The sequence below is a fragment of the Gigantopelta aegis genome, chromosome 4, assembly GCF_016097555.1.
Source record: "Gigantopelta aegis isolate Gae_Host chromosome 4, Gae_host_genome, whole genome shotgun sequence".
NCBI classification, from domain to species: Eukaryota; Metazoa; Mollusca; class Gastropoda; order Neomphalida; family Peltospiridae; genus Gigantopelta; species Gigantopelta aegis.
Window position 1 is genome coordinate 109880407 of NC_054702.1, and position 14230 is coordinate 109894636.

A 14230-nucleotide genomic window follows, 5' to 3' on the forward strand; every position below is an offset into this window, starting at 1 on the left:
ACCCCGTTGTCTTAGCTTGGGTTTTTTTCTTTCGTTCTGTGTGTTTGTTTACCCATTATTATGAAATACTAATAAATTATAGGAATGCAACAATTTCGAATTACAAGAGGGTTTTTAAAGGGACATTCCTGAGTTTGCTGCATTGTAAAATGTTTTCGACTAATAAAATATTTCTACGATTAAACTTACATATTAAATATATTTTGTTGTTTAGAATATCAGTCTCTGTATATTCAATGTGTTTCTGGTCGTCTTAATATTTGCAAGAAGCCCAAACTGGATTTTGTCTTCAAATAATTTCGTACGTACGAAAAAGAAATATTTTAGGAAATAAAATGAAATTTACGTAGCACAAATATTAGAACGATCAGAAACACGTTTATTATACAGCCACTAATATGTTATGCAGGAAAATATATTTGATATGTAATTACAATCGTTAAAAAGTCTCTGTTAGTCGACAACATCTTAAACATTGTAGCAAACTCAGGAATGTCCCTTTAAAACTTTCATTAATTTAAGGTAAACTTTATTAGGATTTCTTTGAGATTTCGTGGCATAAAACATTAATGTGTTGTTGAAACTGTCATTAAAATAAAAGAAAAATCAGGATTTATTTCAGATGTTCATAGCTTTTAATTTTAAATGATTTTAATATTTCACTTAAATGATTTGTTTTTAGCATTGACGGTTTTCGGTAATTACGTTTTATTCTATATTGGTATTTAGTGTTAAGACTTGATTCATAGTTAGTCTACAATTGTTTAGTTTACTGTTGTACTGTAATATTGTATGACTTATCCGTGGTATGTTGTAGGTTATCTGTGGTATCGTATAACTTGTCAGTGGTATGTTTTAGATTGTCTGTGTTATCGTATATATAGCATATCCGTGATAAGCCATAGGTTATCTGTGGCATTCTATTGATTATCTGTGGTATCATATTGATTATCTGTGGTATTGTATAGATAGAATATCTGTGATATGGCGTAGATTATATGTGGTATTGTATAGATAATTTGTGGTAACGTATAGATTATCAGTAGTATCGTACAGCTTATTTATGGTAAGGTAACAAAAGTAACACGTCCTATATATTTCACCTACATTATATAAGAACCACAATTAACACGTTTGTCACGTTCGAAACATTCCATGACGCATGTTCTTTGTCACCACTATATGACCCTTACCCTGCCTGTTTCTTATATTATTTCCCACAATCCCTTTTCAGTCAGCCCAGCGTTCAGTGCGAGGCCCATCTGAGTAATGTAAGTTGTGATGCAATGTGCATGTTTTGATTCAGTGTTTATTAATACAGTAGTCATCAGGTGTTTACTGTTAACGTCAGAACCCTTATTTCGCCAACACAAGTCAGATCCTCGTTTAGGTTCGGTTTGTATTTGTATAAAGGCGAGATATACTAGGTACTGTATATCTGACGGCAGCTCCATTTCTCACAAACTATAAGTCCTACATTAATGCAACTTAGTTTATAGTTACATTAATGTTTATCTCAAATCATGTTAAGAACATTTTGAAATTATTAAATTAAAATCTTAATTGAATTTTTAAAGTGATGTTTTTAAAAGTTAAATTGAAAAGCCCATACAATACCATACATTATGATGACCATATATGGATGCAATCAACCATCAGTGACACTGAATAACTTTATGGTAGGCGAGACAATTAATTCGGCGCAATTCTTGCCAGTTTTCTAAATGATTCCGTTTTGATGTGGGAGTGTGGAGGGTGGAGGGGATATTGCAGAATGTTATATGACTGTTGCTAGTATAATATAAACTACCTTTTAAACACATCAGAATTTATTGCAATTTAATACCAGAAACTATATACATATTGTTAAATGTGGAATAATCTCCATAAACCATCACCCAATACATTGATGTAAAAACGTTAACATCTTTATTTAATAAATGTAAAGTAATACATGACTCTATCACCTGGTGACTCACCTGTATATTTATGACGTAAACATGTTTTGTCGTTTACTCATTTAATTAGGTACTGTGCTTGATCAAGCATTTATCTCAGGAAACAAGACAAGTTAATATAAACATGATCGACTTCCATATATATATTTTGCAATCTAAATATCTCATAATAATTAAGGCATTTATTTAGTAAATTGAAATATCATATTATAATGATAATAAAGTCACTTTTATCATGGAATGGATTAAAAAAGAATTAGATATATATTACAAAAAGTGTAGCCTTTTTCAAGTGTGAATATGATAAATTTGTTAAATTTTGGTCAGTGTGTCACAATTTATTTAATGAATAAATTTTATTATTATTATTTATTTATTTATTATTTTAATTTATTTAATTTTATTATTTTTTACTTTTTTTTTTTTTCCATATTGACTTTCATATAACATTGCTCTTGTAGTAAGAATTGTATCTTGATGTTACTATATATTGTTGTTGAATGTATGTATGTATGTATGTATGTATGTAAATGTTTATCATATGTATGTATGGTTATGTAAACAAAAATGGTTAAATAAAAGTCACTTTAAAATAGCATTTTTATTATTTTGTGGTAATGAATTATGTTTTGTATTTGAAAATGTCTGGGTTTTTTAAAATACTTAAAACGAAATACAATTTTAAGGAGAACAGGTTGACTATACCACGCTACCCCCGTCCGCTAAAATTGTTTCACGATGGTTTGCATCTCTTAAAATATCATGTCTTTTTTAGTGGAATCTTTATGTTTTGACTTCATTAAATAAGATTACTATTTTGTTCTGCCGTGAAATGCTTTTTAATATAAGTAGTCACAAACTAACATTCATGTACAAAAATCACTAGTGCGAAAAGAACTTACACGGGTTTGTTTTTAAACTAGAAGAATCCACAGGGACGTACTACGTGAAAACTAACTATGCCAGTAACAGACAATTCAGTAACTGTTTAAGATACATATGCTTTTTTAAACGAATTATTGTTTTTAATTTTTCACGATTGTTTTCCTTATTTGTTATTAGTACTTAATATTAACAAACTTGTTTGTTTTTGTTAAAAATGTATTTATATGCTTTGTGTTTGATATTTTCAGACGCGCACTTCATAACTCCAGAAGAAAAAAGGTTAGTTGTTTTGTTTTTATCTCTAGACGGATATTGAAATTTAAAGTGACAGACCCTACGTTTTTAAACTCTAAGACATATTACTGAAATATTGTTATTTGGATTATCCATTTCCATACATCCGAAGTGTTTCTGATCATCCTGGTGCTTTTGATATCACAAAATGCATGTTTCATATTTTTAAAAACGCATGTGTCTGAGAAGAAACGGTTATAGAGTCGAGTTGTAGTCTATTTTAAATTTAACTAAACTTAGTGTCCATTTTCACGGGTTTAAACTTGGGTCTGCGCCTTTAAGCTAGCACTGATGAAGACGGTAAATTAGACTGTTTCTATATGTGTAATCAAATGGTTTGTTACTGTTTCCATTATATGTTAAGCTAGCACTGATGAAGACAAATTAGGTTTATATGTTAATCTGTTTCCATTATATGTTAAGCTAGCACTGATGAAGACGGTAAATTAGACTGTTTCTATATGTGTAATCAAATGGTTTGTTACTGTTTCCATTATATGTTAAGCTATCACTGATGAACACGGTAAATTAGACTGTTTCTATATGTTTAATCAAATGGTTTGTTACTGGTTCCTTTAAATGTTGTTAACATTTTACACAAGAAAGTCATTACCTGAAAGAAATATGTTCGGAAAACATGGTAATAGATTTTATATATATATATCAATCTGATGGACGAAACCGTTATCCACGATCAATACCGTATCTCTGCACAATACAGAGTCGAATAGTGGGTCTGTAGGAAGACAGCCACTCCCGAAACATTTTTACTTTCTTCTTTTGTTTGGGTTAGACCATGTTGGCAATTTTTTGTTTGTTTTTCTAAACATACCTTTACTATTAGTAAGTACACGGTGACTGGACATGCTAAAACATTTGGTAGCCCGGCGGACTACCGGGGTTAAACAACTGGTAGTTCGAGTGAGAAATCGGTAGCCAAAACACTCCGGGCTACTGTTACTGTACACCCCTTAATAATGTCTTAATTTTTTCATTTCAGTTTCAACGCTTAACTGATTCTGGACCTGTTTGAAATTTTTCTTTCTACTTTGATCTGTTCGTTCAATGAGGGATGCTTACCAACAGTGGAGACATTACTAAACAAAACATTAAAATAAACAAATATAACCAGCCAATCAGAACACTGCTCACATTTGTGCTTGTTGCTGAGATATCAGAGAATTCAACTTTCGCTTTATTTGAGAAGTCATGAATTCAGTTTCTGGACACTACGGTTATTTTGATCAAGATAAAATTATATTTGTTAAGCAATCATAAAATTCAGTTTATGAAGTAATCCTAAAATTCAATTTTTGAACAGTGCGATTGCTTGATTTATTTGGATATCATAAATTTCAACTTGTGGACGTTTCATTTTTCATAAAAAGATTAGCGTGTGCCATAGTCCTGCTGTTAGCAATTGTTTCGTGGTGCAGTCTTTAATGCACTAATCAACTTAGTTAATGTGACTATTATTTACATGTACTTATTTTATGAGTGGTTATTATATACATATACTTGTTGTTTCTATTATGGTTGATCTATTTATTGTAGGTTTCTTGTATAAAGTAAGAAGTAAAGACAAAAAACATGCTGTGCATAATGATGGTCCCTCATTAGATAGCACAATAAAATGCTTATATAATAGGTTGTTTTGTGTGACAAAATGAGAAGTGCAAAGTATATATGTACACCCTCAAGACAGCAAATAAACGCTCTGTCTTTCCCTATGTGTTCGTTTTCATTTATCAAGGCTGAATAGAGGTGATAAGTCACTCTTTACGATCACACAGTCTAAAATTACATGAAAAGCTTATCTTTATCCCCTTGGAAATAATAGATCCGTCCTTGTTATTTGTTCCCTTTCTTCAACAGGCCTATGTTGGAGATGCCTGCATCTTACTTTGATATGGACACATTAAAACGTACCAGTACGTCCATCCACCCATCCATTGATTTGTTATTTGCAAACATGGATAAGTTGCCAGACACCGCGATAGACGGGCTTCTCGTCACCATACGTATAAAGCGTTCATAATACCCGTGTTCAAACTTAGGTCTAGACAAGTGAATATAAGTCGAGTCTAGACTATGATTCATGAATTCAGACTAATGTTTTATATATCTTAGTTCTTGATCTGTAACCATAAGTCTCAGGAGATTCAGCAGACTATGGAACAGAAGGAATAATTATTACCAAATAAGGAACGATTATTCTGTTGTATCTGACAGTTGATGGCTTTACGCATCGTGCCTAGAAGAGTGTTTTTGTATAACATGAACAGGTTTTTGCTAACCTCTGCATGCATTACTCAATCCGGGGACGTGTGGCTGCATCTAGCGCGGGGGTGGGGCAACAAATTACGAGAGAGTGCCCTTTTACATTACAAAATGCTCACTTTTAGCTCGAACCCTATATTATATTGCTCCACTTTTTGTTTAATAGTGTAATATATGTTGTCATTTCATTTATATAATATTATATATTATATGCAGTAATAAAAATGTTTACAAAATACAGGGGGGAGGGGGGCTTTTTCTAGATAGGGTGGGATTCCACAAAGCCCACATTTTTAGGCCTTACTAGTATTTTAGTAAGGTAGGACCCAGGATTATTCTACGTATTTTCTCAAATACAGGACAGCACATACTTTTAACATACTAATCCTGAGACAAGTGGAGGGCATAAAAGAGTCGACGCAGAGACTTATCTCATCCTAAAGGCGACGTCACACGATACGAGTGCCGCGTACGATAGTAGCCGATTGTGACAAGACAACACTACGGTTTCATCAGCTGATAGGCCTCAGATTACAGTTATCTTCTCATTTGGTTGTCCAAAATCCGGAAGTTTCACCGCGCAAGTAGTCTGCTGTTTGACTGTGATTATTTCATGGCAGACAGCTATGAAGTGGCAACTGTTTGACTGAAGTGACAGGGGATAGCATGTAGTTTGTAAACATGTGTAACTTGCTGACATTGAAGACTTGTTTGTGGTAATTCCGGCACATGCAAAAGTAGTGCTTTTTGTGTAAAATGGGTGTACTCCGGCCTGGTTTAGAGGGTGTGTCTGTTTAAACCAATATGCTGGGAGAAAGAGCTGGACAACAGGGGTTGTCCTTTTCAGGGTATGTGTCCCCCATGCAGGCAAAGGTACATACAAAACTTCACGGGCCTGCTGATATTAATAAAAATGTTATAGCCACTAAGGCTATATAGAAACATATAGCGAAATTAATTGTGGTCTGAGGCCTGATAGGCAATCTCGTATGATGCACTGGTATCGTATGACGTCTGGTGTCGCCTTAAAGATGGCATGTTAAAGTTGCAATAATGGCGGTTCCCGACAAAAATATGTACACATTTTTGCTTTGAAACATAAAGTTTATACCTTCAGGCTCAGCTATATGCCTATAAAAAATTACAACTAAATAATTCCATTTACTTGATTTTAGGGAAGAACCTTGAGCGTTTCACACGCATTGACTAGTGACGTCAATGTTTAATGCGTACACCTTCAATACACTAAGTGTGGTGACCATGCATTTAGCAACACATTATTCGGGAAAACCCTTTTATCAGTACAATACTTTAAACAACTTATTCTTGAGTTAATTATGAAAAAATTATGCGTGGATCGATAAATTTGTTGTTATGTATTACAAATAAATGCAAAAATTACAAACTTATTATAATTTCAACTTTGACTTCACCTTTCAGCGAAGCTCTCACTATTAGCTACATGCTGTTTTCCATAAGAGGTCAACTTTGTATGTGTCATCAATTTTATGCAGGCTATTAGTCTGAGTTTGACTTCATTATTATGTATATAACGTAATCTAAGGCAGACGATAAGAACCAATATCTGGTTGAATTAACCTAGCTGTCTCAAATGTTTTATTGCACGCTATGGAGAGACAACACCTGAATGTTTTGAGCAATGCTTCACCTCATTTGTTGGAAACTTACCCAACAAGCGCGTGTGCAGGAATGTTAGCGTGGGGTGGGGGTGGGGGGGGGGGGGGGGGGGGGGGGGGGGGGGGGTCTAAACTGTGGCGAGCGAAATTTATAGGGGGTCGAGTCATGTTTTCCTAGAAAGTATATTGAAAAAACAAGGAGACAATTTCCTTGAGCAGGGAGAGGTTTCGACTTCTGCACACACGCCTGCTACACCATATGTTTCTAGATTACATCAGTAGCATATGGCCCTGGGTTTATGAAAAACACTTTTAAAAAAGAAACAAGAGAATTATAGGTAATTTAAAGTACATGACTAACGCGGTGTTTGTCACGTAACGTTATGTATTGTCTGGTTTACTGATCATCAAACGGTGAATAAATTACAATACATTATAAATGATACACCAATATCAATATCTTTTGCATTAATGAAAATCAGTTTCGTTTTTTTGGAATTGTCCTTCCAACAAGACTTGAGAACTAACTGGCGTAGGACAGTCGTCGAATGGAAACGAGCACGTATACAGTTAAAGGGACATTCCTGAGTTTGTTGCAATTTTTAAGATGTTATCGACTAACAGAGACTTTTTGACAACTGTAATTACATATCAAATATATTGTTTTGCATAAAATATTAGTGGCTGTATATTAAACGTATTTTTGATCGTTCTAGTATTTTTACTAGGTTAAATTTAATTTTATTTCCTAAAAACTATTTTTTCGTACGTACGAAATTATTACAACGACCAAAAACACATTGAATACACAGACACTGATATTCTAAACAAGAAAATATATTTAATATGTATGTTTAATCGTAGAAATATTTTATTAGTCGGCAACATCTTACAATGCAGCAAACTCGGGAATGTCCCTTTAAAGTTTGTTTTGTTTAACGACACCACTAGAGCACATTGATTTATCAATCATCGGCTATTGGATGTCGAAAAATTGGTAATTTTGACATATAGTCTTAGAAAGGAAACCCACTATATTTTTCCATTACTAGCAAAGGTATCTTTTATATGTAGTATCCCATAGACAGGACAGCACATACCACGGTATTTGATATACCAGTCCGTAAGGCACATATACAGGTGATTTTCTTTTAACATTGACGACGAGGCGCATGTGCTTTTGTTGACGTGTCTGTTGTAGGCGTTAAAAAGTTAAACGTTTTGCTTTGTTTTGTTTTGTTTGCACATTGATCTATTCATCATTGACTGCTTGATGTCATTTGGTAATTCTGACATATAACGGCAAGAAACAGGACAACACATACCACGGCCGTTGATATACCGATCATGGAGCACTGGTTGGGACGGGGAAAAACAGAGAATAGGTCCACTGAGGGGTTCAATCCTGGAATCAAAACACCTGATTATCGTTGATAAAAAAAAAACCCGTTAGCTAAGATCACGTTGATGCTAGAAAACCGGACTATGGCGGAAAGTATTCACCAAGTCAGAGAATTCAAACAATATGTAAATGTTATACGATAGCTCGCATAGTACCATATATTACGTTTATCATAATGCATAGCCGATAATAAACCATAAAACATATTAATGACTGGAATATTGAATATATAGACGAACTATGATGGTGTTTGACTGTCTGAGATGGAAGAATGCAAAAGATGTGTTTACTAGAGTTCACAATGTTTGAGTATTATTCTAATGCAATTATGAATCCAGAAATTTTTAAAAATAAAACGCAACATTTGATGTATATACAAATACATTTATTAAGCTGTAGAACTATATCACCGTATCAACAACAAAAACGAAATGTAAGAATTTCACTGTTAGCAAATAAAAACAGTGTTGATGTTTTGACAATTAAACCAACTCGTTATTATTAAACACTCTTGGCATGTTGTTATTAATATATTTTAAAAGTAGTCTCTCTCTCTCTCTCTCTCTCTCTCTCTCTCTCTCTCTCTCTCTCTCTCTCTCTCTCTCTCTCTCTCTCTCTATATATATATATATATATATATATATATATATATATATATATCTTGGTGTGTTGGATTTGTTTTATTTCAAATTGTTAATAAAAAAATTAGGATAAAAGTGTTATATAACAATTCAACCTCAAGAGTACTTCAAAATGAATTTTAAAACTAGAACGTGGATGTAGACAAGGTGATCCTCTCTTCCCCTTATATTTGTTATTATGTGTGCAGAAATCCTCGCAATATTAATTAGAAACCCACAATAAATAGTGTAAAATAGGTGGAGAAGAATTTATCGTATCTCAATAAGCATTCGACACAACGCTTATTTTAGATGGTTCTCCTAAATTTCCTGATAATTTCGTGAAAATCTTACTCATCTGCTAATGTTTTTGTTTTGAAGATTAACTATTCGAAACAAAAAAATATATACATAGGTAGTAAAAATATTCAAAAGATGTTTATCATCATGTAAGATGGAAATAATAAACTTTAAAAATGTTCAATTAACGTGAAACAAATTACAAAAATAAATTTCAAAATATAATAAAGAAAATGAAAATATTATTAAAGATGTGGTCTATAAGAAAGTTAACAGCGATAGAAAGAACAGTAGTTTTTTCAATCCTTAATCACCCCCAACATACCTCACTATTTTCACTGCCTAACCCACCAAAACAAACAATACAACAAATAAATAAAATGCCTTTTAATTTTATCTGGCAAAATAAACTAGACAGAGTAAAACGAGAATTTCTAACCTAAAGCTATTCAAATACCGGTGTTAAAATGCTAAATATTTTTAAGATTATGATAGCGTTTAAATCTACTTTGATTAACAGACGCATAATGTAAAGTATTGTTCGAAGTTACTATACTAACATCAGTAAAAAACAAAACCCCTACACATTACGTGTGGAGATCATTTTATTAAAATACAAATTAAAAAAACTGAAAAACAGCTTTTGGAAAGATATTTTACACAGATGTTAGATAAATCCACAAAAACAAATTCCTGAGTGTAAAAATCAAATAACAAGAATCAATATTTGATACAACAATAAAATAGTTGTTGATCAGAAATCCATACATTATGAAGACTAAACGAAAAATGTGATTATATTTATACACAGTCTAATGGATGAAAAGGGTCAGGTTTTAACCTATGAAACATTTAGAATCAAATTCCACATACAATCGATATATATATATATATATATATATATATATATATATATATATATATATATATATATATATATATATATATATATATATGACACAGTTTCAGTAATTAACAGGAAATGAAGTTTTGTTTTGTTTAATGACATCACTAGATCATATTGATTTATATATCATCGGCTTTTGGATGTCAAACATTTGGTAATTTTGACACGTAGTCAAAAGAGGAAACTTACAACAATTTTCCTAATGCAGCAAAGAATCTTTTATATGCACCTTCCCACGGACAGGAAAGCACTTACCACGGCATTTGACTAGTTGCGGTGTACTGGTTGGTTGCGACGCAAGCATCTCAGGTAACAGGTAATAACCACCAAATCGATATTTCATTTTAAACTGAAGTTATTTTTTAAAACTACAAAAGGATGCAAAGAAATGTACAATATTTTAAACAAATCGACAATAATACTAACTGTCCAACTGAAATATTATGGTCTAGGTCACAAGTTATCTTTACAAGAGTGTAGAAATGTCTATAATTTATCATTTCAATTTTTAAAATACCCAACATTACTACGGTTTCAGTGTAAAATTCTATATAGAATGATAACAACTTACACTTTTCTTTATAAAATAAAATATATAGAATGAAATATTTGTGGGTTTTGCCATACACAGCCAGAAACATTGGAACTTGTCTTCTTTGACTGTTGTAAAGTCTTAGGTATATGGAAAGAAATTGAAGGGTAGAGCTAGGACAAATACATATATAATTCGATAAACTGACAGTTTTGTTTCGATTCATAAACAACAACAAAACAACAACATAAATAGCAAAATGCTAAAACAGGAACCTAACATATATACTCTTTCAAATATTCTAAACGATAAAATACAAATTGAATATCCCTGTATAAACATTGTCAATTCAAAGAATATGATAAATATAGGGCACCTAGGTCCAGATTCCTAGAATCAATATAATTGTTCTAGATGTATTTATCACAAGACAAAATACACTAACTTCTATCTGTAATGCCATTCTATATTTGTTCATTCATTCTTTCCTTTCTTTAATGTTTTCCCTTTTTCTGTTTCTTAACCCCTTTTCCTTTACTTCCAATTTTTACCGTTAACCCCATATATCATTTAATTGTTAAGCTTTTGTGTATTTTTGTTAATTAAATATAATATATTATAATTACCGTACATATCTAGATATCTTTCATATTGTCTAGAATCATTTGCCATAACATGATTTTAAGGTAATTATACCATGGCCCATTTTCTGACACTATAATATTTAACGGTGTAATAGATGAACATTGCGAATGTTCATCTGTTACACTATTAAAATAATAATTTACACTTCTGGTGTTCACACTGGTCGATATTGTGATATTCTGACTCCTGTTTTCACTGTACGCAGGTCCGTTTGTTATTATCCGTCATTACGCGACTTTATATTATTGTCTGTCAATATGTATTGTCTTTCTATATGTATTGTCTTTCTACATGTCTGCTGTGGAACACGTGGAAGCCAAGGTGACCAGAGCTCAGCTCGAGCTGACCAAACGTACGGCTAACATTGACAGAAGACTCCCTGGAAACGAAGAGGAAACGTCTCTGTATGTATTTTAATATAGGATCTGAAAATGTAATTAATAAAATTAAAATATATGATGTAATATAGCCATTCCCAGTCTGGAGCTCCACGCGGTAAGACGTGTTTGTTTCGCTTGTGCACACTGCACGTGCTTTCGTGTACTCGACTTGGGGGTCCTTCATTTCGTTGTTTTTGTCAGCGAAATGAAGTTTTCTACTGGGATGTATGCGGCCATTGGAACTGATTGAACGCTGGAACGCTTGTCGTTTCGACAGCCTGCAACACCAGGTTGGATTCTTTTTTAGCGAGATTTCTTGCCTCCACGTCGTTTCTCCGTCTGACTGTCGACTTGGTTTTTTTTTCGTGACTCGTATGACGGCCATTCTGCAGAACGCCACGGTTGTTCGCGTTTAGTCTCTACATGTCCGAGCCTGTCCTAGCAGCACTGGAAGATTGACCACCCCACTCTAAGAAGAAATAGAAAGCGGGGTCGGCCCCTACTACTCTTTTTCTAGACTTTACCTTGCTTTATAGTGATACCATCTTGTATCCTCTGGAGTCGGGCCCGTCCGCACCACTATACCAACCCATGACGACTGGACTATACCCTAGTCTGATACTCTCTCTCGTTCAGACGGATCCGGCTTCTCAAGATCTGCATTTCAGCACAGCACTACACCTTCAACGTCTATCGACTGTCAATCTAGGGGTTTTCTTGACGGGATGCAACCCATCTCGTCCCTTTAAGCTGTGCACCCAAACGGCCTTAACGAGGCCACTCGCGTGGACATATCGATCGGACTTTAAACTTTTAGATCTGCGTTCAAAATTTTATGTCGAAATTACTTTTTTTTAAAAATATTATTAAATAGTCCGATCCTCTCTTCTTTCTCTTATTTAATTTTGGAATGTCCTTCTAAAATGCTCCAAAGTATATAAATATTCGGCCGAGCAGTCAATTCTTTTTTATTTTTGGCTTGTAACCTTTTTTAATTTTTTTATTTAATCTATTCACTTTTTTACTAATTGCTATCTTCAAAATTTTGCCCACTTTCAACCCCCCCCCCCCCCCCCTCCCCCGTCCCGAGTCAGGCCACCGATCTTATCGGAGGTCGGACTCGGGATGGGCGTGTTCGAAACCCTAGTGGTATATGGGCACGTTAAACTAGTTATCATCATCATGTAATATAGCAACGTAGACTGACTCAGTATATTTGTATTTCAGTTTTCCTTCACTATATGACTACAAGTAAAAAGTAAATTTATCACAGATTTACACAGGGATTAGAAATATTAAAGTTACAATCTCTGGTTACCATATTATAACATCATGTACAAATGTGAAATACAAGCTCAAATGCACTTTTTAAAAAGTCGTGTGTGTTCGCTATGAACGGATATCGTCAAACGTATACGCTTGATTCGTCGCCTGTGCCGTCATAGCTCGGCAAAGCAAAAACGACAGCCTGTTGTCAGTTTCAGTTAACACGTGCGTTTGCCGATTTCAAATTGTAGGGTTCGTCTCAAAAAATTAAAAGAGAAATATTGCGCTGTACGAAGAACGTTCGGTTGAGGATACGGTACTAGAGTCTTTAGTTAAAACCGGTTTGATCTTGAAAACGACAGTCATACCTTCCTATTTCAGAATTGTTATTTTATAAAGTGTTAGTAGAACTTTCAAAGTTTAGTTTGTATACTAGTAACACATTAATCATGTATATATTTTAAAAATAAAATATACTAAAGTAGACAATGAACGTTTCCACTTCTTAATTTTACGTGTTAAAATCGACAAATTCAAATAAATATTATTTCGTTTGGAAAGGGTAAAGTTGGGGGGGGGGGGGGGGGGGTGTTTAACGACATCAAAGATATCAAATTTGTTATGGTAGGCAGGCATTGTATAAACATTTTTTAAAAGACTGAACTATTTTACATTAAGAACGAAAGGTTTTCCTAAGATTAATTTTACTTAATATGATATTTAAAAAAAATAATATATGATGTTAAATTTAGATTAATATAGATGTTTCTATGTGATATATAGCGAAATAATTAAACAAAATGAAAAACAGTCTTTAATTGTATTACGCTCCGTTACGGGGGGGGGGGGGGGGGGGGGGGGGACGTAGCCCAGTGGTAAAGCGTTCGCTTGATGCGCGGTCCGTCTATTGGGCTATTTCTCGCTCCAGCCAGTGCACCACGACTGGTATATCAAAGGCTGTCTGTGGGATGGTGCATATAAAAGATCACTTGCTGCTAATCGAAAAGAGTAGCCCTTAACCACATGTCCTACGCCATATAACCGTAAATAAAATGTGATGAGTGTGTCGTTCAATAAAACATTTCCTTCTTCTTCTTCTTCTACGCTCCGTTGAGTTGAATTGG

At 33.6% G+C, this 14230-nt stretch overlaps 1 protein-coding gene across 4 annotated transcripts in view; it reads left to right on the forward strand.

The window, feature by feature from the left end:
- LOC121371733 (myosin heavy chain, striated muscle-like) overlaps nt 1–4863 on the forward strand; it is a 42852-nt gene extending 37989 nt beyond the window's left edge. For 2 of the 4 annotated variants that reach the window (XM_041497836.1, XM_041497839.1), the window contains 3 exons: nt 1235–1271; nt 3092–3122; nt 4138–4863. In XM_041497836.1, the coding sequence (XP_041353770.1) occupies nt 1235–1270 (36 nt within the window). In that variant the 3' untranslated portion in view covers nt 1271; nt 3092–3122; nt 4138–4863. Of the gene's footprint in view, nt 1–682; nt 698–1234; nt 1272–3091; nt 3123–4137 lie in introns of all 4 variants that reach the window. The other 2 variants (XM_041497838.1, XM_041497837.1) reach the window with 2 other exon arrangements.
- Nucleotides 4864–14230: the final 9367 nt, after the last annotated feature.